The following is a 25,294-nucleotide window of genomic DNA, read 5'->3' as shown; positions in this document are numbered from 1 at the left end:
AACGTAACTGCATCTAGGGCGACTCCTCGTTGCTAGCGTGGCCAGCGTTCCTCGATGGCATCGAGACGCTCTAACTACGTCTAAAGTCCCCCCCTTTCGCTCCCTATCGGCGCTCGTTAGTGTGATGACGCGGTACTTCACTTCACCGCTCACAGACGATGGCACCGCCCCTCCCCGCCTAGCCCCGCTAACAGAGAGCACCATGCGAGAGAGAATGTGTGAAAGATATAAGGCGCGTTTGTGGAACCTCGTGCATGTGCATTGGAGGTCTAGTCATTAAAACACCCATCCTCTCGGACCGAGAAGCCGTGGGTTTGATTCCTGGCGGCAGAACTTTTTCTTTTGGTTGCTTCATTGGCATCCGTTAGTGTGCAATGTACCAATGTCATAACCGTGACGGGAGTACGTCAGTGAAGTCCTGGTGGACTCCGCAATAAAACACTTTCGTGTTTAAATATATCTCCAAGAAATACATCTTCAAGAATATATTTCTAAGAATTTATAGTGTCTATTATTATAAAATAAAATTACCGGCTAGTTAAGCTCTAACCAAGACCTGCTAAGCATTGATTTTACTAATGGTTTTGCATCTTCTTTGTAGCCTTTGGCCTCGCTATACCATCATGATGAAGTGCAACTGGCAGACCTCCACCATTGTCCTGCCTGGGTTACTGATGATTTTGCTGTGCATGGCGTCCGTATCACTAGCGCAGCACCAAAGAAAGGCGGGGCGCCTCAGTCGCCCAGGTGTGGTGAGTTCTCAAGCTAACGCATGTAGTAGCAGTATATCGAGTGCTTGTATAAAGAAACAAATAGGCAGACCTTCCATCTGCAAAGTAAAATCATTCTCTGTCACTACCGTGCAAAACAACCATTTATTTATTCATTTATTTACTAATTTATTTTTATACACCGCAGTCCCGTTTGGGTTAATGGACCAAGCGGGATCGTGCATTATACAGCCTACATGAATTGCAGAGAAACTGGTGAGATCACAACACGCGAGCTTCTCCAGGTAATGAATTTCAAATTTCCGCAGTTCATTAGTACAGCAAAAAAGAAAGACTACATTGGTACATTGCTGTTCTAGCTCGAAAAGTTAAGAGTTTGCGATAACTGCGAGCACGGGAAGGAACAGCTAAACAAGTACAGCGTGGCGAGTAAGATAAGGCAGTCGCGACGCCTTCGCAAAGTTCAAGACTGGAGAGGTTCGAGCGAGGCAGATAATATTAGATGCGAAGTATCTTAAGGTCGAGCTCAATCCGGCGGTGGTGGTGGTGGTGGTGGTGTGCGGCGTGACCACCCTTACTGCGCATGCGCATACCCTCTCCACACACCTCCTCTCCACTCCCCCTCTCCCCTTCCCCTATCCACTTTCCCTCTCCCCTTCCCCTCCCCACTTTCCCTCTCCAGATTCCCTCTCCACTTTCCCTCTCCCATACCCCTTTCCACTCTTCCTCTGAAACGCGGGCTAGACATGCCGAAATTCTCTCCTGCGCAACGCCGCGATGAGCTCGAGCGCATGCGCGTCCCCTCCCCTTCTCTCTCCTCTCCTACGCTGCCCCCCTCTCGCCCGCCTGTCGACCGCGTTCCCCGCTCGCCCTGTGAGAATTAACGGCCAGGCTAGATGGAAGATACGACGCGCGTAGCGTCCCTCTTCGCGTTCCACGACGCGAGGTCGGTAGCATGCCCAACGAACGCCAACGGAACGCGATCGTGCAAGTGCTCCGGCTTCGCATCGCCTCATGGTCCCCTTTAGCGGGAGATGGTGTAATTTCTATCATATCGACGTACGGCTATAAAGTTCAATCTTGTCAACAGGTACTGGAGGGCTAGTTCGCTCCGCATCAGGTGAGAACGACACCACAAATTCAAGAGACAAGGTCAAAACATTTGCACACAACATAGGCACAACACTGCTCCTGTGTTGAGTGTAAATGTTTTGTCATTGTCTCTCGAATTTGCGCTGTTGTTGTTACAACAATGTTGTAAATATGTCTTTTCTGAATAAGCTTCCGTACCATAAAGGCGCATTCAAGAATTAATCAACGATGTGTCTATCTCATGTACTTAGCATGGCAACACTGTGCGTAATGAATAAGTTGCTGCAGTCATCAGATGTCACAGTATCGGTACAAGTGTGAGAATCCGTCGTTACGAACAAGATGGTGAAGGAGAAAATTTATTTTATGATATAACACGCAATAATCAGCGTAATATTAATGGGAACTAACAGACAGCAATGCCAAGGAAAGTATAGGGGGTGTTATTTGTAGTAATTAGAATATAAATGTGAAGAAAGTAAAGTGGACGAAAAGATAACTTGCCGCCGGCAGGGACCGAACCTGCGACCTTCCAATAACGCGTCCGATGCTCTACCACTGAGCTATGGCGGCGGTCATCTCCCCGTCCACTTTATAGGGTATATATGTGAATTGAAACTTAGGAATCTCAGTCAGCGCCAGTCGCAGCCATGGCGGCGAGTGTGGAACACTCTTTTTCTGCCTTTTTGGCGTCACGTAGCACGTGATATACTTACGAGCAGGCAGCTGACCAATAATCCCTCGCATACTACTTGAAGGCATCATGTCTGCCAGAACGAGACACTCGCTATGAATGAAAGAAAGAAGATTACTTTTAAGGGCTCGTTTTTCTTTCTTAGACACAATATTAATGGGAACTAACAGACAGCAATGCCAAGGAAAGTATAGGAGGTGTTATCTGTAGTAATTAGAATATAAATGTGAAAAAAGTAAAGTCGACGAAAAGATAACTTGCCGCCGGCAGGCCTGCGCTGAACACGCAGCAGAGGCACAGCGAAAGCTGGAAGAGCGGCCTTTCTAGAGCCCGTTGTAGACTCTCCTGGGACAATTAATACAATACACATGCAAGGTACCCACTGCGCCATAAATCATCGTAATTTTTTCTGGAGTAGCGAAGCAACCACTATCCTTAGAAAAACAGAGAGCTGAGCTAGTTGGTACGTGTTCATTCTAAAAAGACAGGGCGTGCAAACACGGACAGAAGAAAGAAGTCAGGACACCACAAACGCCGACTAACAACTGAAGAAACGCACAACGGCCAACAAATTCGCTGATTGCCGTACGAGTGTGGTGTAAGGGTCCCTTTCACCTGCGGCCGCTTCTACGTAGGGCAGACGGGCCAATGCATTACCCAGAGATTGTTGAAACATAAGAGATCGCTAACAGGAGGCCTTTTAATATATCTTTACATTGTCGAGATTGTAAGTGCACGACAAAATTTGATGAATGCGCCGTGTTGTACCGGCATAGAAATGAAGAAACGCACCTGATGATTGAAGCATGGCATATCGAGAATAGTGGTAGCGCATGCGTGAGTCAACCGTCGATTAACTTGCATAAAGATGAAATCAAATGCCTTAACAGTTATCTTCCACGTAGACCGCCACGCGTGCCGGATTGATAGGTTCGCCTTTTGCATGGGCATGCGCAGATAAGTATTCGTGCCTTCTTTCTTTTCAGCCGTTGTGCGTCTCTTCAGTTGTTAGTCGGCGTTTGTGGCGTCCTGATTTCTTTCTTGTGTCCGTGTTTGCACGCCCTGTCTTTTTAGAATGAACCCACTATGCCATTTCTTTAACACGAAAGTGTTTATGCCAGGGTCCACCAAGACTTCAGTGACGTATTTCTGTCACGGAAATGACGCCGAAAAAATATACACGATCAGATGGCAAAAAAAAGGTTCCGTCAACGGGCATCGAACCCACGACCGCTCGATCCGCAAAAAGAAAAGCCGGGCACGCTATTCACTGCGCCACGGACACAGACTACAGAGGTTTTACAAACGCGCTTTTTAAATCTACCACTCACCCGGTCTGCGGGGTGGTGTTGCCCTCTGGGAGCGGTAACGTAAAGTAATTCATCATTACTGTGGCCTCCGCGATTAGCACCTGCAACGCGTTACACGTCCGTCCCATTCGGCACGTTTTCAATAGAGGTTCAATTTTTTCACTGCCTTAACATACCGCGAGGTGGTGACCGTAGCCCAAGCATCGTAAAAGCGTCGGCCTCGCTTATCCGCCTCGTGCGCTGCTGCTTTGAGTTGTACTGGTGGCGCCACCAACGGCGAACGGTGGCGAAATGTGGGTACGCGCCGCTCATTGAAGCCGTGGGCAAAGCGCCCGTTACTCGCCGTTTTTCTATTCATTTTTCATTCTGGTTTGACATTGTAAATATGTCTGCCGACGCTGTACTGCCGACGCTGCTCCACTAGACAGCCATGCCGTTTGTTACGTCGATTGTTCTATATTGTTTTAAAATGACAGGCCCGTTTTTTATGCGTGCGCGCGATGCACTGTGTACGTTTCTTACGTCCATGTGTCCAAGTTGTTTGCGTGATCTGTTAACACAGAAGAAATAAAAACTGTTGCAGTGCAAAACCGCATTCTTGTTTTATTGAACACCCCAAACAGTACAACAACATTGACTATTACGGCTGTACGCCTGCTTAAGAAACGCACAAAAGACACGCGTTTTTATCTTCGCCCAACACTCGTAGCACTCAACTAGGCCAAGAAAACCAAAATCTAACCTGCTGAACGTTTTAACAGCCGTCACACAGCTGCATAATAATGTGTGAAAATACTTTAGCAAATGACCAACAAACATTCACACAGCGTTTTTTTTTTTTTTGTTCAGAGACCGTGTTAACATATGAGAAAGTTCTAACTGCATTGCAATCACATATTTCGAATATCTAATCACTTTCACCATTGAAGCCACAGTCCTCTAACACATGCGCTTTAAATTGAGCATGACATTACTCAGACTTATATAGGAAATGCGCACGTGTGGCATTACTCAGATTTATATAGGAAATGGGCACGCGTGTAATGTATCTCGTATGCTAGATTCTCCTTTGGTACGTGCAGCTCAACATAAAATGCGATTCTAGAAGTAATGTTCGTGGAGTAGCGAGCATATAGAAGGACAACTACTTACAGCTTCACTTACCTTTGCAAAAACGGTATTCCAATTGCAATTCAATATTAACCGACGCAACATCGTTCACAACACACTTGTTGCACACAGGCGTACCAGGTTGACACGCGAGGCCAAGCGCGGTATTTTAAGTGTAGCACAATCGTGCGCGTACAGTACGCTAGAATATTCTGGCACAATGTCGTCAAGCTTGCAGTCACTTCAGCGGTTCCCACGATGTAGCACCAGTTGACGTCCTCGCGCCATCAAACTGCTACGACGCCGAGAACTACACACACAGCTGACTTGAAAAAACGCGATCTTGCAGGAGGCCATCTTGTCCAGCAACCAACAGACAAAAGTCCACAACTGAGGCGTCTGAAACATTGCCATTGATTAGATGGCGGCTGAACGAAATCAGGGCTCATCGTCCGATGTGTGGCACCGCCTTAACACAATATTAACGTTGCAACGTTCAAGGAAGACGCGACGAAAGCGACGAGCGCAGCCTGTCTTGTCGGGTGCCCTACTGCACAGTGCAGAGAGCGCGCTCTCACGGCCACCGAAAGAAATAAAAGAAAGTGGAGAGAGGAGTCACTTTGGAGCATGGCATATCGGTGGAAGCAAGAGGGCGTGTTGCGTCGTCGGTGTAGCGTATTGTCGAGAGATGGCGCTAGTTTGTTTTTGCGCAACGGAATCGCAAACTTCATTCAAAATGCATGGGATCCTATGGGGGGTTGAGAGAGGGTGCAACCGCCTGAGCCTAGTGGTGGCGCCACCATAGCGATGCACGAGGCGGATAGCATCACGCTAATCCAAACAAAAAATTGGCCGCGTATCTGCGTGCTTCGCTGCAAATGTCGTGTAAAGACGATAGAAGAGGCGCTGTGTGAGATATGGACGCCATCTGGCAATACGTCGGGAAACATGAGTGCTGTGTTGCGTGCTGGTAGTCCCGGCGCAGCAGCAGGCGAAGACCAACGCGACCGGCGGGGACGCCAGCCAGCCCGAACACGCGGTTTGGCGCGAAGCGCTGAAGCACAAGAAACGTCCGCACTCAACGAGTACTCTCCACATACTCTTTTATTTACACGTCGCCTGGGTAAAACAGGAATGCCACAGCGGCGCCCACAACCGGCAGCCTGAAGGCCGCCCATAACGCTGCTTTTAAATGCGAAGCATTTCTTAGCGAACCTCTCGCACTTTGAGCGTTTCTATCTACGTAACTATCTATCTATCTATCTAGCCGCCTACGTCTGGGTGCTCTCATGATCACCTCCTTAACTTGGTGTAGACCAAAATTTGCATGGGAGGGTAAGATGATTCGACGAATATGATTGCCGGGTCATGAAATGAATAACGTTAAAATCCTGTCGCGTACGTCGTCAAACCCTTTCCACTAGACACGTTTGGCACATACCCGTTTACCTTGGGCCGCGGTGTACGGGTATGCGCCACAGGTGATTGACAGTTTATATCTACCCAAGAACGGCGATAACAGACATTGGTTACTTAAATGCTAAAACGTTAAGGAAAACCAACATCGGCAGCGTTGTCTCCACGAATGGAAAGAATGAATATTAAAATCCCAGCAGGAATCGAACCCAAGCATTCTGCGTGGCAATCAGGTATTCTACCACTGAGCCACGCCAGGCCTATAAACTGTTTTGGAAAACCAGCCTACGCAGGCGCAATATCGGTGCAACGTCAATTGTGGTTGTGGTGCTTGCTATCTAATTTTACAAGAAAGCAATAAACACTCCATGATACTCCTACGATATGTACTCCTACGATACAGGCGTCATATAAGATTAACGTATGTAGTTCCAGTGTTGGCTCCGCTTTTATGGCAGTCTAATAAACATTACGTTTGTATTCCTATGATTCAGCAAGCTATATTGAAGCATTGATCGACCCCGAAGGAATACATAAACGAAAGTTACACATGATATCCACATCACCGCACTGTAAAGTGCACTTAGTCCGCCAGAACGACGCAGTGTCCTCTTCATTTCTTAAGAGGCTGGGCGATGGCCTCACGCGGACCGAGGATGATGCCAGATTGATTGACAGCTGCTTTGTAGACTAGGCTACGTAGGCCACACACGCCCAGATAGTCTACGAATACGACAAACACCATCCACTGTTGTTGGTATACGTAGCACCAAGGAGGTTCTATAGAACCTCTGGAGTGGCAGTCCCGGCCGCCGCCAACGGGAGCAAGTGAAGCCGCCGGCGGCCATGTAGCTAGAGGAAAAACACGGCGCGACCGCCATAGACGGCAATGGAATACGCGCGGCGCGCGCGTTGGTTTGCAGTCCCACAATCAAAAAATGAGATGGAAACTGCTTTAAACCCACGAACAGTTGCCTCTTCTCGTTTATGAAACAAATTATGTCATACTATTATGTCAGCTGCAGACTAATCTGTTGTCGAAGGGGTGCTTCGTATATCGAGCGCGCTGTAATTACATATGTGTTACTAGGAACTGTGTTTTTGTGTTGTAACGGCGTCAGTGTTCAAGGGGTAACCACAAGCTAACGTGGAACGCACTTATTCTCTTTACATAAGCACACATCAATCACGCGAACATTTGGCCAGAAGCAGGATTCGCAAGCATTAACCTACGTGGGCGACGTGTGCCATCACGGCAAGCGCAGCGCGCACAGCCTCGAAACGAGGTAGCTCTCGCCCTCTCAGACTAGACGCATAAAAAAGTAAAGCAGCCGCGTCCTTCGGTGTTTCGGTTTCAGTTTGGTCGGATTTCAAAAGAGTTACATCTTGCTTTTGCCGCAATTTTTTCTTTTCGTAACTATTTGTGTTGAAGCTACGTCAAGGAGGTAGAAACTAACAGGCTTTTGTAGGTGCACTGGGAAAGCAGGAAAAATTGTAGGTACAAATTGTAGGTGCCAGGCCGTCTGCCCCGTTCTGTCGAAGCAGCATTCTGCGAAGTGAATAGAGCAGAGGTGGTTGGTTGGTTGGTTGGTTGGTTGTTCCTTGGCAACCTGGCGCAACCCACCGCGGGGTATCGGCCATGAAACGGGCGGCACCTTATTTTAGAGATAAAATTGTTTTACATGGAGCAGAGGTGGTCAGAGCTGGTCGAGCTGGTAACCGTCCTTAGCTCTCTAACCACTTCTTCGACCGGCACGTTCCCAGGTAGAACGCTGCGCGCAGTCTTTTGGAAACATGTAACACGGATAATCACGTCATGGAATGTTGCGTTTGCCAATTCCTCGATAAACATCCATCAAATTCGATATCCATGCACCGGATAAATATGCATGCACGCCGTCAGTCTTGACTTGCAAGAAAACACCAGAAAGCTCGGAATTCTAAGGGCGTTCTGACTTCCTACTCGTACCAATATTGCTCGGTACGTCCAGCTAGACTGCACCCACTTCGTGTACACACTTAAAAATCACGTACAACGTCGTGTCAGCGAACATTTAAAGCGTAAAATTTTCGTCGCTACAACTGCACGCATGTATTACATGTATGCGCACCTTTCAAATTGTTTCCAGTTTAACAGCATGCACGAAAAACAGACAATCGTCAGCGAACTAAGTGAGGACACTTACACGTGAAAAGTGATCCCAGGCGTCTTCTATTGCGATTTGTGCAGCCATAAGCGACGCACGAAGTCGCCATGGCCTCGTAAAATGTTTAACTGCTTTACAAAAGCATGCCACCGTCCCCAAAGACAACTGCGACGGCGGGGCAACGGAGCGCACTCCGTCGTCTGCTTCCGAGTTTTTCCTTTTGCAATATGGCGGCGACCGGCTTCACTTACGGGGGCGCCACCTCCACTCCAGAAGAAATAGTATATAACCTCCTTGCGTAGCACTATCCAGGCCTACCAGCCTCGACGGCCTATACCCCACCAACACGATGGGTGGCTTCAGGTTCCGACATGTCGCCGGCTCTGTCGACAGGCGATTTGTCGACGAAATGACCGAGGCATCCACGAATTCCAACAGCTCTACTATACCACATACTTCACTACACATGGACCCCTGGTCACCACGATCCCGACCGGATCCTATAACAAGTCATGACTAGCTGCTGGTGTTCAGTGATTACGGTGATGATCAAGAACTGCCAAGAACTTCTTGCACAGATGTACACGGGTTCGTGAAATGTGCGTGCGTTCTCGAGACACATATAAGCACTACATATCAGCTTACCGCTTCTGGTGTTAGTAATACCCACGTTGCATACTTAACCGTAAACAACTGCTTATATAACACATATGCGGCTCTTCAACATATATATGCGTGCGTATAAAATTTATGCAAGTCTGAAGCTTAGGGCGCGAATAAGACACGGACGAAGATAAGGAACACACACACGGAGCGCCTTATCTTGTGCTCCTTACCTTCGTCCGTGTCTTTTTCGCGTCTTAAACTTCAATTATGTTAAACCAACAAGCCCAGTCTGCCATTCTTACATTATACAAATCGTTAGCGTCATTTTGTAACGTGTCGCTCAGTAAAAAAAGTTACGCCACAGTCCCCTACCCGCCGCATGTTTCGCATAACATCGACTCCCACGGTACGTGGGATCTGCCGAATTTTTTCATTTTTTAAATATTTTTTCAAGTCAACAGAACCAAATTGACACTTCTGTAATAATTTTTAAGCCTCCTGCACTGCTCGCTCGGCCATGCCGTTCGAGCGAGGATGGTAAGGACTTGATCGAACGTGGTTGGTCCCAATCTTACTGATGAAGTCTTGAAACTGTTGACTGCTGAACGGCGGTCCATTGTCCGTGATGAGTCGGCTCGGGAAACCATGCGTAGCAAAGACATCCATGAAGGCAGAGATCACTTTGCTGGCTGATGAAGACTGCAAGCCCTGATCTCAAAGAAAAAGGAATAAGAGTCAACAACGACCACGTACTCATTTCCGTTATGGTAGCAAAGGTCTGCTCCAACGGCTTCCCACGGTACACTTGGTGTTTCATGGCTATGCAATGGCAGTCTGGCATTTCTAGGTTTATGCCGCTGGCACAACTGACAGCGTCTTGCTGTTCCTTCTATGTCACTATTCATGCCTGGCCAAAAAAGACAGAAACGAGCACGTGCTTTCATCTTTTCACCTCCCGCGTGCGCAGCATGCAGACAAGAAAGAATGTCACCACGCATCTTCGGAGGGATAACGAGCCTGTTGCTGCGTAGCACCATGCCATTTTTCGTGTGCAGTTCGTCACGAAAGTTCCAGTAGCTGCGCAACTCCGGAGTGACGTCATCTTTGGTATCGGGTCAGCTAGTGCTTGCGTATTAACGAAGTTGGCGCATGGTTGCGTGTTTTTCTGTTTCTTGCAAACTTTGTTCAGGCGCTTGTCTGTAACTGGAAGATAAGCCATTGAATTGACATGAAAATGCTCGCTGTATTCACTCAAAATTGTTGGGCTTGGGAATCGAGATAATGCGTCGGCAAGAAAAAGCTCTTTTCCCGGCTTGTATTTCACTGTTAGGTGATAATTCTGCAGGTTGAGGCGCATGCGCTGAAGTCGAAGTGGGCATTCACACAAAGGTTTCTTAAAGATCATCTCAAGTGGTTTGTGATCAGACTCCACCGTGACCTCAGGCTGCCCAAACAGGTAGTCCCGAAACTTTTCACAACCATGCACGATCGCTAGCATTTCTTTTTCTATCTGCGCGTATCTCTGTTGTGGTTTCGAGAGAGAGCGCGATGAGTATGCTAGTGGGTGACCGTTCTGCATTATCACTGCACCGATCCCGTTTTGGCTGGCATCTACCGAGAGCGTGATGGGCCTGTTCTTCTGGTAGTATACGAGAACGGGGGCTTTTGCTAAAGCTTCACGAAGAGCTTCAAAACTAGCCTGGTGTCGGTCTTCCCAGACCCATGCTGCGTCCTTTTTGAGAAGCTCGCGGAGTGGAGCTGTGGTTTCAGACATATGTGGGATGAAACGGGAGACAAAGATGACCATACCTAGGAACGTTTGCAGTTCCTTCTTGTTGCCTGGGGGTGAAACTGGAAGTATGTCTGCGAGCCGCTCCTGATCCACGCATAGTCCCTCACGTGTCAAAACATGACCGAGGTACTTGACAGACTTCTGCAAAAAATAACATTTTGCGCGGTTTAACTTCAAGTTGTATTCCCGGCATCGGTCAAGCACGTTTACAAGGTTGCGGTCGTGCTCCTCCTTTGACTTGCCCCACACAAGAATATCGTCCATCGCAACGGCAGTACTTTCGAGGCCTTCCATTACTCTGTGCATTGCTCGCTGGAAAATTTCTGGCGCCGACGCTATGCCGAACGGCATACGCAGGAATCTGTACCGGCCAAAAGGGGTCTCATTGTGAAACTTTAGAGCTTTCTTCGTCGAGCTTAATCTGCCAGAAGCCCGAAGCAGCGTCTAGCATCGAGAAGTACTGTGCTCCCGCTAGAGAAGGTGCAATGTCTTCTAGGGTCGGCATGGGGTAGTGTTCCCGTAGCAGCGCTTTGTTCAACTCACTCGGGTCGAGACAGATGCGCACTTTCTCATTTTTGTTCACCACGGCCATGTAGCTCGCCCATTCTGTTGGCTCAGTCACCTTCTGTATCACCTGCTCGGCTTCCATGCGATCTAGTTCCCTCTTAGCCTTGTCTTTTAGTGCGAGTGGAATTCGCCGTGCCGGTCTAATGATTCCTTGGGAACCTGGTTTAAGCTTCATATGGTAGACGACACCTTTCAGGCTGCCTAGTCCGTCGAAAACATCAGCATAATGTTTCGCGGCTTCATAGAGCTCATGCGGCTCCACCGAGGCTAGTCTGAGTAGTAGTTCATTCTTCAAATGTGTACTGCACTAAAAGGAACAAGGACACAGAAAAGGAGGGGACCACACGCAGCTTTTTTACTCACAACTGAAATTTTATTGAGTGAAGGGTGACATATATACACTGAAGATTAAAAAAGAAGGATGAGCTCATTCGGCAAAAACTAGTCACCTGAACGCGTCAATCACCATGTCAAATCCTAGAGTCTTTGTCAAAACCTAGTGTCCTTGTTCCTTTTAGCGCAGTATACCTTTGAAGAATGAACACCAACCAACTAGCCCAACTTGCTGCTCTGCTGAGTAGTAGACCCAGTTGCTCGGCGACTGATCCGCTTAATGTTAGTGGAACGTCCTCTTCTACAACAAAAAAGTCTGTTTCATATGAAGCATCAGTTCCGCTAACGCGAAGGCGGGCGCGCCCTGTAGCTGCTTTTTGATGACCAAAAAAGGTGTTTAGCATGACGTCACAGCGCTCGTCTTCTTTGGTTGTTATCTGTCGCAGCTTGCTTCGTGCTATCACCGAGCAATTTGCGCCTGTGTCAAGCTTACAAAGCACGGGAGTTCCTTCTACATTTACAGTTGCTGACCAGCGTTCATCGTTCTTGACGCTCCTAGATAGGGCTTCTATCCAAAAGCTTTGCTCTTGGGCGTCTACCACTGCGATGTTCTGCTTGAGTTTGCGAGGCCTTTCGTTTTTGTTACGGCACGCTACTGCAAAGTGATTTCGCTTGCCACATTTTTTACAGGTGCGTCCTTTAGCTGGGCAATTGCTAGCCTCATGACTTCTGGCACACTTTCCACAGCGCCGAAGTTCGGCAACTGCGCAAATTTCCTCATGGATTTTGTTGCCTGCTTGTATTTGCTCGCACTGTTCTTTCCCTTGTTCGCGAGCGCGGCAGATTTCTACCGTCTTGGCAAAGGACGGATTCTCCGAAATCAGCTTTTCTTGAAGCTTTTTATCCTTTAAGCCAAGAATAATTCTGCTCCTCAGCATGCGCTCTTCCATTTCAGCAAACTCACAACTCTTCGCCAATATTCGTAGCTCAGTTAGCCACTCATTAAAGCTTTCTCCTTCCTTCTGGTCCCGCGAGCCGAAACGGAATTCGTGGTAGGCTACGTTCAACGACGGCTTGTAAAATGCTTCGAATTTCCGTTTAAGGACTTCTATGTCTGACTTATCCTCCCCTTCATTGAAGACAAAAGTGTTGCAAGTCCTGCGTGCGTCCTCGCCTATGACCATAAGAAAAGTAGCAGCTTGTACTTCTTTTGGCTGTTGACTGAGATAGGTAGCCGTGGCGTAGAGGTCGAATTCTTGCCTCCATGTTCCCCAGCTCTGCGAAACGTCGCCTCTGGTATCCAAGACCCTTGGGGGTGGCAGTAGCGTGGTGACCGGGGCACTCTGCTGGCGGGCAGGCGCTGGTTCCGTGTCTGGCATGCCGGCAGTCCTTTGCAGCTGGAAACGGTCCGGGATGGCCTGCTATCCGCTTGCTTCGCTGCTGCCGATCATGACTATCGCTGCCACCATGTAGCACGCTCGAGACGGGTGCGGGTGGAAAGAACGTTTTATTGCAGAAAGGCGCAGATTATATAGGCCCAAGAAAGGGGACGTATATTGCTGCTGTGATAAGCGTGTGCATGGCTTTCCACAGCGTTATCGTTACGTCACAGACCCAAGAAATTTGCGAGCCGCCAGAACGCATGCGCGGAACCCTGCGACGCCTTCCTTTGGGCGGCAAAGAAAACCACAGATCGCACGACCTCAAGTGAAGAAGATATAGACAGCGCTTGGCAGTGGCACGTGAAGCCACGGCTCCCGTTCCCTGTGGGTGTCGATTATGGTCACTAAGATAAATCTTCATTTGGCTGTAGTTGGTACATATTCGTGAGGCTAAAACTACAGCACAAAGGCACTTTTTGTCCTTCTTACTTCTTCTTTACTTCTTCGTCCTTGCACCAATCTGAATATAATTTCATGTCTTCGGGTATCTAATACACTATCATTCTTGTTACACGTTTCGGTTTAGAGCTATTGTTGTGTGCGCATGTGCGGTTGGTTTGCCTTGAGCTTATATATGCATATGCGTATGAAAGAATAAAGCAGTTGTTAGCCAGCGCTTGTGTCGCACGTTCCTTTTCTTCGTGGGTGTCTTGTGCGCTTGCGCTGTAATTTTAATCCCAGGATTCTGGTCGCGGTGTAACATATATACTGTGATTCTGGTTCAGCCGTCTCGTTTCTTCCCTCCTGAGGCATAAGTCTACAAGAGCCAAAGCGTTCCGACTAGCTCGCGCCACCAAGGTCAAACTATGTCGGTCGCGAAACTTGGAACGAAGACATATGTCAAAGACATCAACACCTGCCGTACGATTAAAGCGCGACTAGGTGAAGAGGGGACAAATAACAAAAACCGAAAACTGAAGGGAAATTTTTTCGAATACTCCTAATTTAATGTATGCCAAAGTAAACTAGAAATTTACTTCACGGCTTATCTGACACTTGGCTTAATAGTTGATTGCCTCGTTTTCTTCGGTCGAGCGCCATAAATGGGGGGCGTATGCAGGCAGTCTGCAATGTGGGATGTGGGCTCGTGTTTAGTTCGGCACATTTTCGGGTCGGCGAGGCATCGCTCACTTTTGCGCGGTGCTTTCGTGCGTATCTTCCGTAGGTTATTTATTTGCTTATGTGTTGTGCACTGGCGTGGCACTTCAGAGAAGGTGAACTAACTCACGGAATGTGTTGATAACCGCTCGTGTGGCTGCAGACTGCTTTCGCTGGCCGGCGTGCCCTCGCCTTTCTTGATGAAGCGCTGTACTTAAAGGTTTCCAAAGTGATACACTTGTAGAGAAGCATTGGAACGTTGTAATGGGCCGTCCTCTTCAGCGCCTTCTAGTGGGTCGCCCTCTTCGCCTCTTCTCGGAGAGCACGCCCATCGTGCTCGTGCTCGTGAGAGTCTGCGCTCCGTCGTGACTGTTGTGCATCGTCGCCGTCAATCCAGCCGTCAATAAACGCCTTTACAAAGTGGTGGAGGTGCTGTACCGTCACCACAACTTCGGTCTCCATTCGAAGCCCCTGGAGCTCCGATCCCGTACCGTGCCATCTACCATGCCGCAAGACGCCGCTCTGCGAACGCCGCCTCCTGCCCCGACCGCTTGTCCCGGTATCCCCCGTATCCGCGACTCTCCTGTTTTCACCGGCGCGGATAGCACTGACGTGGAGGATTGGCTCGCGATTTACGAACGGGTGAGTGTTCCCAATAAATTGGACGAAGCAGGCAAGCTGACCAACTTGGTTTTCTACCTCGCGGGTGTGGCAGGCATGTGGTACAACAACCATGCATCCGATTTCCCGACGTGGTCCGATTTCAAGACCGCCATCGTCAACGTGTTTGGCCGCCCTGCCGTTCGTAAGCTTCAAGCCGAACAGCGCTTACGTGAACGAGCTCAGCAGGCAGGGGAATCGTTCACGAGCTACATCGAAGACATCCTTGACCTGTGCAAGAAAGCCGACGCGAGCATGTCGGAGTCTGACAGAATCAGGAATGTTCTGAAAGGCATCGACGACGATGCCTTCACCATGCTGCTGGCCAAAAACCCTCGCACAGTGGCAGAGGTCATTACCCTGTGCCAAACCTACGAGGAGCTGCGCCGGCAGCGCTTGATGACCCGTCGACCGCCATCACGCGATGCTGATCTCGCAGGCTTGTCGGCAATTCCTGACCACTCCACCTTGCTCGCCGAAATCAAGTCGTTCGTGCGTGAGGAAATTGCCCGCCAGGTCTCTCTACTGGCTTTCACTCCACCGCAGCATGTTGACCAGCCGCCAACTACACTTCTGCCTCCTCTCTGCCGAGCGATTCAGCAAGAAATTCAGCAAGATTCAGCGACGCCGAAGCCGTCGTCGGACCACAGGCCTTCGACGCGGCTGTGCCGCCTACATACGTCGACGTCGTCCCCAGGCCCCGACTGCTGCCCACAATGCACTCATATCAGCAGCCGCCTCGTCCATCCCGTTCTGCGACATGGATGGGACCCGCGAACCGCTGGCGCACTTCCGACAACCGCCCCATTTGCTTTGCGTGCGGTTGCGCCGGTCACGTCGCACGCTACTGCAATCGCGTGCAGCCGCCTCGGGTCGCATCAACCCTGACCAGCTCATCAAGCAGCCCTTATTATGACCAAGCGCCGCATATGTCACCGACGTCCCGCCCCGCACCATCTACCCGCCGTTCACAGTCTCCACGACGTCGCTCACTGTCGCCGATGCGGCCACGTCCGGGCTCACGCGACCAGGAGAACTAGTCGTCGCAGTCCACGAGGCAAGGGCTGCGACGCTATCTTCAACGCCTGCGGCATCTTTTGACGCGTTTGAGCGACGCCGGTCTACAACTGAATCTAAAGAAGTGCCGATTTGCAGCACGGCAGCTGACAGTACTCGGTTACGTCGTGTCCAAGAACGGTATTCTTCCCGATCCAGCCAAGCTTCGGGCCGTGACCGAGTTCCCGAAACCTACGTCCGTCAAAGAACTGCGTAGTTTCGTAGGACTGTGTTCCTACTTTCGGCGCTTCATTCGAAACTTCGCGACCGTCATATCGCCGCTGACGAAGCTCCTCGGAAGTAACGGGTCCCTGAATTCATGGTCGTCAGAGTGCGACGACGCTTTCGCGAAGCTCCGTCGTCTGTTGACCTCGCCTCCCATACTACGCCACTACGACCCTACGGCCCCTACAGAGGTACACACAGACGCCAGCGGTGTTGGCCTGGCGCTGTCCTTGCGCAGCGCAAACCAGGGTTCCGTGAATATGTCGTGGCATATGCAAGTCGTACGCTCACCAAAGCCGAGACCAATTACACCGTCACCGAAAAGGAATGCCTGGCGATCATCTGGGCCCTTACGAAGTTCCGACCTTATTTGTATGGTCGCCCATTTGATGTCATCACCGACCATCATGCACTCTGCTGGTTGTCATCATTGAAGGATCCCTCAGGCCGCCTCGCCCGCTGCGCACTTCGCCTACAGGACTACGATATCCGCGTGCTGTACCGCAACGGACGCCAGCATGCTGACGCCGACACACTCTCGCGCTCCCCCTTGCCTGACGACAATACCCACAGCTCAAGGTCTCACAATTCCGTTTGTTCCATCGACGTTCACACTGTCGCTACCGAACAGCGCAAGGATCAATGGATCGCTTCACTGCTAGACTTGCTCACTGATCCTTCGGCAACACCATCCAGTCGCGCGTTGCGTCGTCAAGCCCACCATTTCGCCATTCGCGACGACCTCCTCCACCGACGCAATTACAACGCCGACGGCCGCCAGTCGCTACTAGTAATAGCCCGCAGTTTGCGTTCTGAAATATGCGAATCGTTCCACGCTGATCCGCAGTGTGCGCACTCTGGGGTATCAAAAACATACCACCGCATTCGCCAACGATACTTTTGGCCAGTGGCGTAACTAGGGTGGGGCAAGGGGGTACAAGTGCCCCGGGCGCCATTTCGAAGGGGGCGCCGAGCCGAGTCCGCCCAACATGTGCCCGATGACACAGACATGTTCCCGGGAACATGTTTCCGTAACGTACGTAAAGCCAAGAATCCGTAAAGAATCCGTGAAGCCAATTATCATGGCATTATGTTCGACACGACTTCCGACCAGGCACACCGTGAGCAAATGTAAGAGGAGATACATGACGAGGCGAAAACAGCGCGTACAGACGAGTACGAATAGACACAAGAAAAGGCACAGACACAGGCGCTGACTAACAACTGAAGTTTATTGCTCATACGCCACGAAAATAAATAGCACGTATCAACAAAAAACCAATACGAAGAGAGGCACAGCAAAAGAAGCAAGGCTTGATAGGACACTCAAAGCAGTTAGCCAGTGGGACCGTGTTTAGCCCTGTTAGATAAAGAGCTAGCCTTCCTATCGGGGGCTAGATAAACACGGTCCCACTGGCTAACTGCTTTGAGTGTCCTATCAAGCCTTGCTTCTTTTGCTGTGCCTCTCTTCGTATTGGTTTTCTGTTGATACGTGCTATTTATTTTCGTGGCGTATGAGCAATAAACTTCAGTTGTTAGTCAGCGCCTGTGTCTGTGCCTTTTCTTGTGTCTATTCGTACTCGTCTGTACGCGCTGTTTTCGCCTCGGTATGAACAACCAACTAGCTCGAAACGTGTTATTCGAGATACATGAGGAGATACTTGAAGAGGAGCTACGTGAGGAGATACGGCGGCGGCACGGCAGTGAGCTCACAGCGCGTAGAAGATATACGAGCCGTTCGCTGGGGGATGTCTGCCGAAACAGCGCACGTGCCAGCGCTCTCGACCGCGCCCTTATAGTCAAAGTTCACAGTTGCTGCTCGAGTTACGCAGTCCCTCTCCTCAGACATCCCTTCCTGCTCCTTCGCCCAGCAATTGACGGGCGTTTCCTTCTGCTTGAGAAGCTATCGACGGCAGGCCTCGCACGCGGGTTGTGTTATTCCGAGTGACGGAGATGGCCAGCTTGTTTCATCTCTGCTTCAGCCATGTTCCTTGCCAACGCTCGCGAGCTATATACGAGTTTACTCGCGGGTAGAACATACAAAGCGCGGAGCGACGTTATCGATTTAGAGTTTATACGGAATATGACGGCGACAGAGAAAACCCTTCCTGAGTGTTCATACAATTGCTAACGCAATAAAAATATAGAAAAACCGTCGTACGCTCGCCTTTTTCCTGGAAAGCTGCATCGTCTCCGCTGTAACGAGTGCGTCCGTTAGAAGAATCATATAATCCGGCGCCTTTTCCATTGCTTTCGTTCTCGCCTCCAATACCTTTTTTACAGGGGACATCTCCTCACCACTTATTTCTTCATAAAGCAGCACGCGTACAATGTCTGCACTAAGCGTTGGACCTACTATGATTTCGCGCTTGTCGGCTACAGTCTGTTATCCCTGTATGCGCGCAAACGCACAAAATGGAGGGAAATCAGTTGATCGCGCACCATAGTCGTGCGAGAGAAGCAAGAGCGGGTGGGCGGCTGCATATCGAAGCAGTATGGGAGACAATTCACAACTGTTATTTCTCGTATATGGACCAGTCGAGAGTATGTACCCTGATGATGTCACGTGAATCACTGTTCTGGCATCACGAAGTGCACCAAAAGACAAGAAACGCCAGAGAGAATAATGCGCTCGTTGTTTTTGTTTTTTGTTGTATTTTCAGAGGCTGTTAGGGGCTCTTTATAAAAATAGGGTGTGCAAACACGGACACAGGAAAGTAGTCAAGACACCAGAAACACCGCTAACAACTGAAAAATCACACAGCGGCGGAACCGAAGGTAGACACAAATATTTATCTGCGCATTCCATACCTATCAATCAAGTGCGAGGAGTGGTCTACGTGAGAGATAGCTGTTCACTCTCTCGACTATTCTCTTATGTCCGTGTTTCCACGTCATGTCTTGTTAACATGACTACCTACCAACTAGCTCAGCTATATTCTAAGTTTGCCATTCTCTTTACCTCTGTATATATTTATCGATTTACTCGAGTAAGAATGAAAGGAAAAAGTGTACTAACGCACCTAGATATATATTTTACTTATCTATTTTATTTGGGTATGCACAGTGTACTAGGTCCAATACTCCAAGAATATGCTATCCAGCGAGTTGGGTCGTCGCCCTTTAAGGCTGAAGGACGCGGCAGCGTTAAGGTCAGGCAATACTCGTGATATTTCTGAAGAAAAAGATACTACAACTTCTGGGGAGCTATTCTCGATGCGTTCATCCAAAGGAGATGTTCACAGTCCCATTCGGCAAAGCGCATTCAGTGATTCGAAAAAAGTCACAGTTTCGCCGCAACGGCGAAGCAATGAATGCGATAGCAACAAATTGGAATGTAACGCGAACTACGGAAACCAGCTCGAAATTTCCAGCGCGTCGCTCAAGAGCAAAGGACGCACGAAAAGAACACACATAAGACGAGCGCGAACTGTCACAGTTGTTACTTATTTCTGTTTGGACAGCGTGCTGCTTTCCCAAACGCGGCCACTGCAGCGAGTGACGTGACCTTCGTACGCTCTGTGACTTCAGCGCGGACATCGCGGGGAAAGCACAAGACAGACAACCCCTCGCTCCACCCCTCCCCCCCCGTCCGCCCCCTTCTTTCTTGGATATGCTCACGAATGCGACCACGCCATATAGGGCGAAGAGAAACGGCGTTGGCAGGAGCGGGGCGAGCTGGCGCCCCGCCCTGCCCCGTCTTTAGGTGCGCCCGTTGCGCTCCTAGCGCCATCTCCCTGGTAATGAAGAAACGCTTATAATCGCCTGCCGTCTCTGAGTACTGCGGTAAAAGGTGTGTATATAAAGGGGTATTCAGACGGGGGAGAAATGCTCGGGGGAGACGGAGGGATTGTGGATCACGTGACCGCGACGTAACGCATTAACGACTGGGCGTGACTCCCCCGCGCCTCCTTGGGGGAGACGGGGACCTTTTCCCCGAAAGAACAAACAATCCCCCGGCGGTGGGGGATATAGCGAAATTTGGGGCTCTTCTTTGCCCACATTGTTGCACTTGCTCCTGCAGAGAGCTGCAGCGGGTGTACAGTCTGCAGCTGCGTGGTCGTCTGCAGCTCGTCGCCCGCAGCTCGTCAAACGGGTGGTGCAAGCCACTAGAGTAGTCTAGTAACACTGGTCTCCCCCTCCGTTCGCCTCGTCCGTGTGAGTGGGGGGTAATTGTGGAGACTTCTTCTCGCGAGCTGACGTCACTAGGCTCCGCCTTTATACCCCGAGTATTTCTCCCCCGTCTGAATACCCCTTAACGCTCGCCGCTATAGCCACCCGGACGATCTGCGCTTTGTGGCATAGTGACAGTAACAATAGTAACAACTTGATGTGGGCTAGTTGGTTCATAATTAGAACAAATAAAGTAACAGCGCGAATGAAACAAGGACGACAAAGGAACGAAGACCACAGGTTAGAGCCACGCGCTGCTGATAGAGAAGGCGCTGGTTCGATTCCGCGCTTCGGAAGCTTTTTTTCGGAATTATTTTTCTTTGGGACTTTTCTATATATATAACATACTTATACATATACGCAGCATGACGGCGGCGACGGCGACGGCAAAAACCAGCCGAGACTGTCCATATAATTGCTATCGCAATAAAAGCGGTGAGCTGTGACGTCACCTCGCTCTTGACCACGTCGCCGCACCGAACCAGCCAGCGCATTCCTAGCGTAAGAAAAGACTGGATTAAATGCACAGAAACTGGAACTTTTCAAGTCTGAATTTGCATATGAATGGGTCCCAGATGTTTGAGAACAATGCAGGGAATGCGTACCGACCTTACAGCTCAGTTACACGAGCGACTGCATTAAACCTAAATCGATGGCTAACACGATCAAAAGACATGTGCACCGAAAATCGGATCTCTGAGGGCTGCGTTCGTGGCATTGAAGCGTATTCCGTCCTTAGCATTTGTGCCGAGAGTGTTTCAAAGCTTTGTAATGTCATGATGGCGCTGTAGAAGAAGAACTGGAAACAGGGGGCACGACCTCTCGCCGATCTCCCGCTATTCAGCGGCCGCTGAATGGACTGTTCATTACATGGACACATCCGGAAGAGCTCCTCCGGCGAAGTGCTGTATTTTATTTTCAGATTCCCCATTCGAATTAAAAAAAAAGGACTAACGGCGGCGCGCCCCAATTATTGAGTGGCGGCGGCGGCGGCGTCCAGAGACGACCACACACGCAGCGTGTGTGGTCGTCTCTCTTCTCTTCTTGTGTACGTGTCTGTTGAAGGCTGGGTTCCTCGTTTTCAAACTCTCTTGGGACTTCGGCGGCGGCGCGAGCGGCGTGACCAAAAACAGGCGGCGGCGGCGGCGGCACGGCGCGGCGGCGCACACCTCTAGCTGACGGCGAGCTATTTATATGCACCATATATTTCCGCATGCTTTCTTGGTCACCAGCGAGATGGCGCGAAGGGCGCAAGGGGCGCGCTCCCGCTCGTTGCGATGTATGCGCGCTTCCTGCTACGCCGGTGCTGTTCGCCCTACAGGGCATGGTCCCCTGCTCGTGCGCTTATCTTGTGGAGGGGAAGGGGGGTTGCATGTCTTGTGCTTTCACCGCGATGTCCACGCTCATGCTGCAGAGCGTACGAAGGTCACTTCGCTCGCTGCAGCGACCGTGTTTGCTAAGGAGAGCGCTGGTCAAACAGGAATAAATAACAACTGTGACAGTTGTTAGTTCGCGCTCGTCCTGTGTGTACCTGTGCGTTGGTCTGGTGCGTCCTATTTTATGTTTGAGCAGCGCGTTTCAAGTGTCGAGCTGTGACGCATGACGTCCTGTGTGTATTCTTTTCCTGCGTCATTTGCGCTTGAACGACCCACTGGGAAATTTCGAGCTGCTTTCCGTTCTTCGCGTTATATTCCAATTTGTTGCTATTGTGTTGGTGCTATTGTGTTTTGTGTTGACACTAAAATCTTGTGTGTTCACAAAGATACCTACACAAGAGAAGTTGCTAAGGTATTTCATATATTGAGGAATGAAAGTGATGCCGTTAGACAACCTTCCCTTGCGTTATCTTCTAAAGAAATTTTACTTATTACCCAGGGGTGACCAGCGAGCCCGCACGAGACGGTGCCTCTCGGAATGACGAATGTATCGTTTTTGGCAATGAGCATGTTCGCTCATTTTAAGCTTTTTGCTTGGTAAACCACATGTCTTTTTTCATTAAGCCCTAGCTGCAAGATCAGCACCGCGTGGGTCACTTCTTTCTTCTGCACTGCATGTTAAGCGCTGTTTTATATTTTTATCATGGTGACATGTCTCACTTGAAGACGACGACAACGAAGTACGCGCGCGAATGCACTGGCGCTGTGGCACGAGCGTAATTCTGGTGTCGAAAGTTAGCCATATTGAGCGGAAAGAGGCAAGAACAAACAAGAACAACAACATCCGATATACCTAACAAGGAACTTCGACAGTGGCCTCAGCACCAGTCACGACTGAACAGGATTCACCAGACGTGGCACTTTACGAGCTCAACACCTTAATCGACGCGTCCAGCACGCAGAAGGTCATGACTCAACTACGCATACATGGCAAGACCTTGGAGTTCAAAGTCGACTCGGGTGCAGCCTGCACACTCATCAGTGAGGCCACGTTCAAAGCCACGTGGACAGATGACCCACCACGGCTTCAAACGGACAACATTCTCCTACGCACATGGTCAGGCCAGTCCCTCCGCGTTCTCGGATGTGCAACGGTGGATGTAGTGCACAAGACAGGAAGTTCACATTACCGCTTCTTGTGATCATGGGAGCAGGTTGTAAGCTCCTCGGACGAAACTGGTTTCCTCATCTGGGTATACAGATCACGGGCATCAATGACGTATCAGACGACAAACTTGTTTCGAAGCTTCTAGACAAGTACCAGTCTGTGTTCGACGCGGACATCTCAGGACACGTCGGTCCTGCGGTACAACTTGAACTCGTGGAAGGAGTGAAGCCAAAGTTCCTAAAAACACGACCGGTTCCATTCGCGCTGCGGCCAGCTGTAAAAGCTGCATTGGATCGACTGCAAAGACAAGGCATAATCGAGCCTGCGCAGCATTCGGATTGGGCAACGCCTCTCGTACTTGTTCGAAAGAAAAACGGCTCGTTGCGAATATGCGGCGACTACCGTTGCACAGTGAACCAGGTATCGAAGAAGGCAGACTATCCACGTTCTGGCACTTCACGCTGGTCACCGAGGGATGGTAGCCATGAAGAAGCGCGCAAGGAGCTACGTATGGTGGCCCGGAATCGACAAGGTTCTCGAGGAAACGGTGCGACAGTGCCGTGAATGCCTTTCAACGCAGAAGAGCCCACTCAAAGCTCCTATTCCCTCCTGGGACCGTCCCAAGACACCATGGCACACGGTACACGTTGACTTCGCGGGGCCACTACTCGGGCGCACCTACTTCGTTGTTGTGGATGCACACACAAAGTGGGTGGAAGTCCGGCACGTGGCGCAAGCAACATCCGCGGTTGTCATCGACGTGCTACGAAGCATCTTTGCTACGTTTGGCATTCCCCGAAAGGTCGTCTCCGACAACGGAAAAGCCTTTATTTCCAACGAGATAAGGCAGTTCTATACGGCAAATGGCATACAGGCTACAACAGCACCAGCTTACCATCCTACCACAAACGGCCAGGCAGAACGCTATGTGGCAGAGCTGAAAAGAGCACTCCTGAGGGATACAGACAGGTCCATACAGTGTCGACTTGGAATATTCCTGTATCGGCAGCACACGACCATTCACACTGCTACAGGAATGTCACCTGCGAGAGCAATGTTTGGACGAGAGCTTCTATGTCCTCTCGATCTTCTAAAACAGGAGACGGAAATACACATCCCTGAGAGCCAGGAGACATTGACGAAATCTCGTCGTTTCGCAGTAGAAGAGAGTGCTCATCCGACATGTCCGGAAAAAAAAATTGGACTATCTCCCCGAAGGGAACCCTGATGGGATGCGAAGCTGCAGCGTTGCGCACGGGTGGCGTCACGGGTTGAACGGCGCTAACGCGGGTGCTGCGGTGAGCGCTGGAAGATTCGTTTGAAGAGAAACTCGGTGTATCGTTTACTGGTGTAAACGTTTGTTTGAAGCGCAGACACGGGAGGCGAGCGGGCGTTGGAGCCGGCAGCTGCGGCGCTCCGGCGGGTGAGGGAGAGAGTGACGTATGCGCGCACCTGCGAGGGAAGCGTGCGAGGGCAGGGGTGTAGCCAGAAATTTTTTTCGGGGGGGGGGGGGGGGGTTCAACCATACTTTATGTATGTTCGTGCGTGCGTTTGTACGTGTATACGCAAGCAAAACTGAAAAATTTCAGGGCGGGTTTGAACCCCGCCCCCCCTTGGCTACGCCCCTGTGCGAGGGGTGCGTGACGTCAACGCCCAGCTGCGGCGTGACCTACTTGGCACCTCTCCAACACCTGCGCCGAGGGAAGCGCGTTGCCTCGCGTTTGTGCGGACGGTCGGACAGCGTTACACAGGCTAGTCAAAGAGCTGCTACGCATCTAAAAGCCAGATTGGATTGAAGGCGAAATACTGCGCCGCGTCGGACCACGATCCTGGCTTGTAAAAAGCAACCACGGAAATGTTCGGCGTCACCTCAACCATATAAGGAAAGCGAGCCAGACCAGACACACAACCCCATCACCGACATTGGAGCGTAGCAGATGATTTCTCGGACACAACGTCAGAAGAGACGCCGTCGAGTTCTGCTGATCAACGGCCTGACTCGCTCAACATGGAAAACAACCCTCCCTCGCAACCGTCGACCTCGACGCCACAAGCAGGAACCACCAGGCAACTGCGACCACCAGAGGTTAGGCAGCCTCCAGACCGCTATGGGGACTTCGTCTAAGGGGGGAAGAATTGACATGTCTCGCTTGAAGACGACGACGACGAATTGCGCGCGCGAATGCACTGGCGCTGTCGCACGAGCGTAATTCTGGTGTCGAAAGTTAGCCATTTTGTGACTCCAACGCCTAAGCTGCGCTTTTTAAAGTGTTTATGTTTCCTTGTGTACAATAAATC

The 25,294-nt window shown here is 50.2% G+C and overlaps 1 protein-coding gene across 1 annotated transcript in view; it reads left to right on the top strand.

The window, feature by feature from the left end:
• Positions 1 to 629: 629 nt before the first annotated feature.
• LOC119399286 (beta-hexosaminidase subunit alpha) overlaps positions 630 to 25,294 on the top strand; it is a 276,820-nt gene continuing 252,155 nt past the window's right edge. The window contains exon 1 of the mRNA XM_037666102.2: positions 630 to 752. Coding sequence (XP_037522030.2) covers positions 675 to 752 — 78 coding nt within the window. The 5' untranslated portion in view covers positions 630 to 674. The remainder of the gene's footprint in view (positions 753 to 25,294) is intronic.

Source organism: Rhipicephalus sanguineus, chromosome 7 (genome assembly GCF_013339695.2).
Source record: "Rhipicephalus sanguineus isolate Rsan-2018 chromosome 7, BIME_Rsan_1.4, whole genome shotgun sequence".
NCBI lineage: Eukaryota > Metazoa > Arthropoda > Arachnida > Ixodida > Ixodidae > Rhipicephalus > Rhipicephalus sanguineus.
This window is presented reverse-complemented; position numbering and strand designations above follow the sequence as displayed.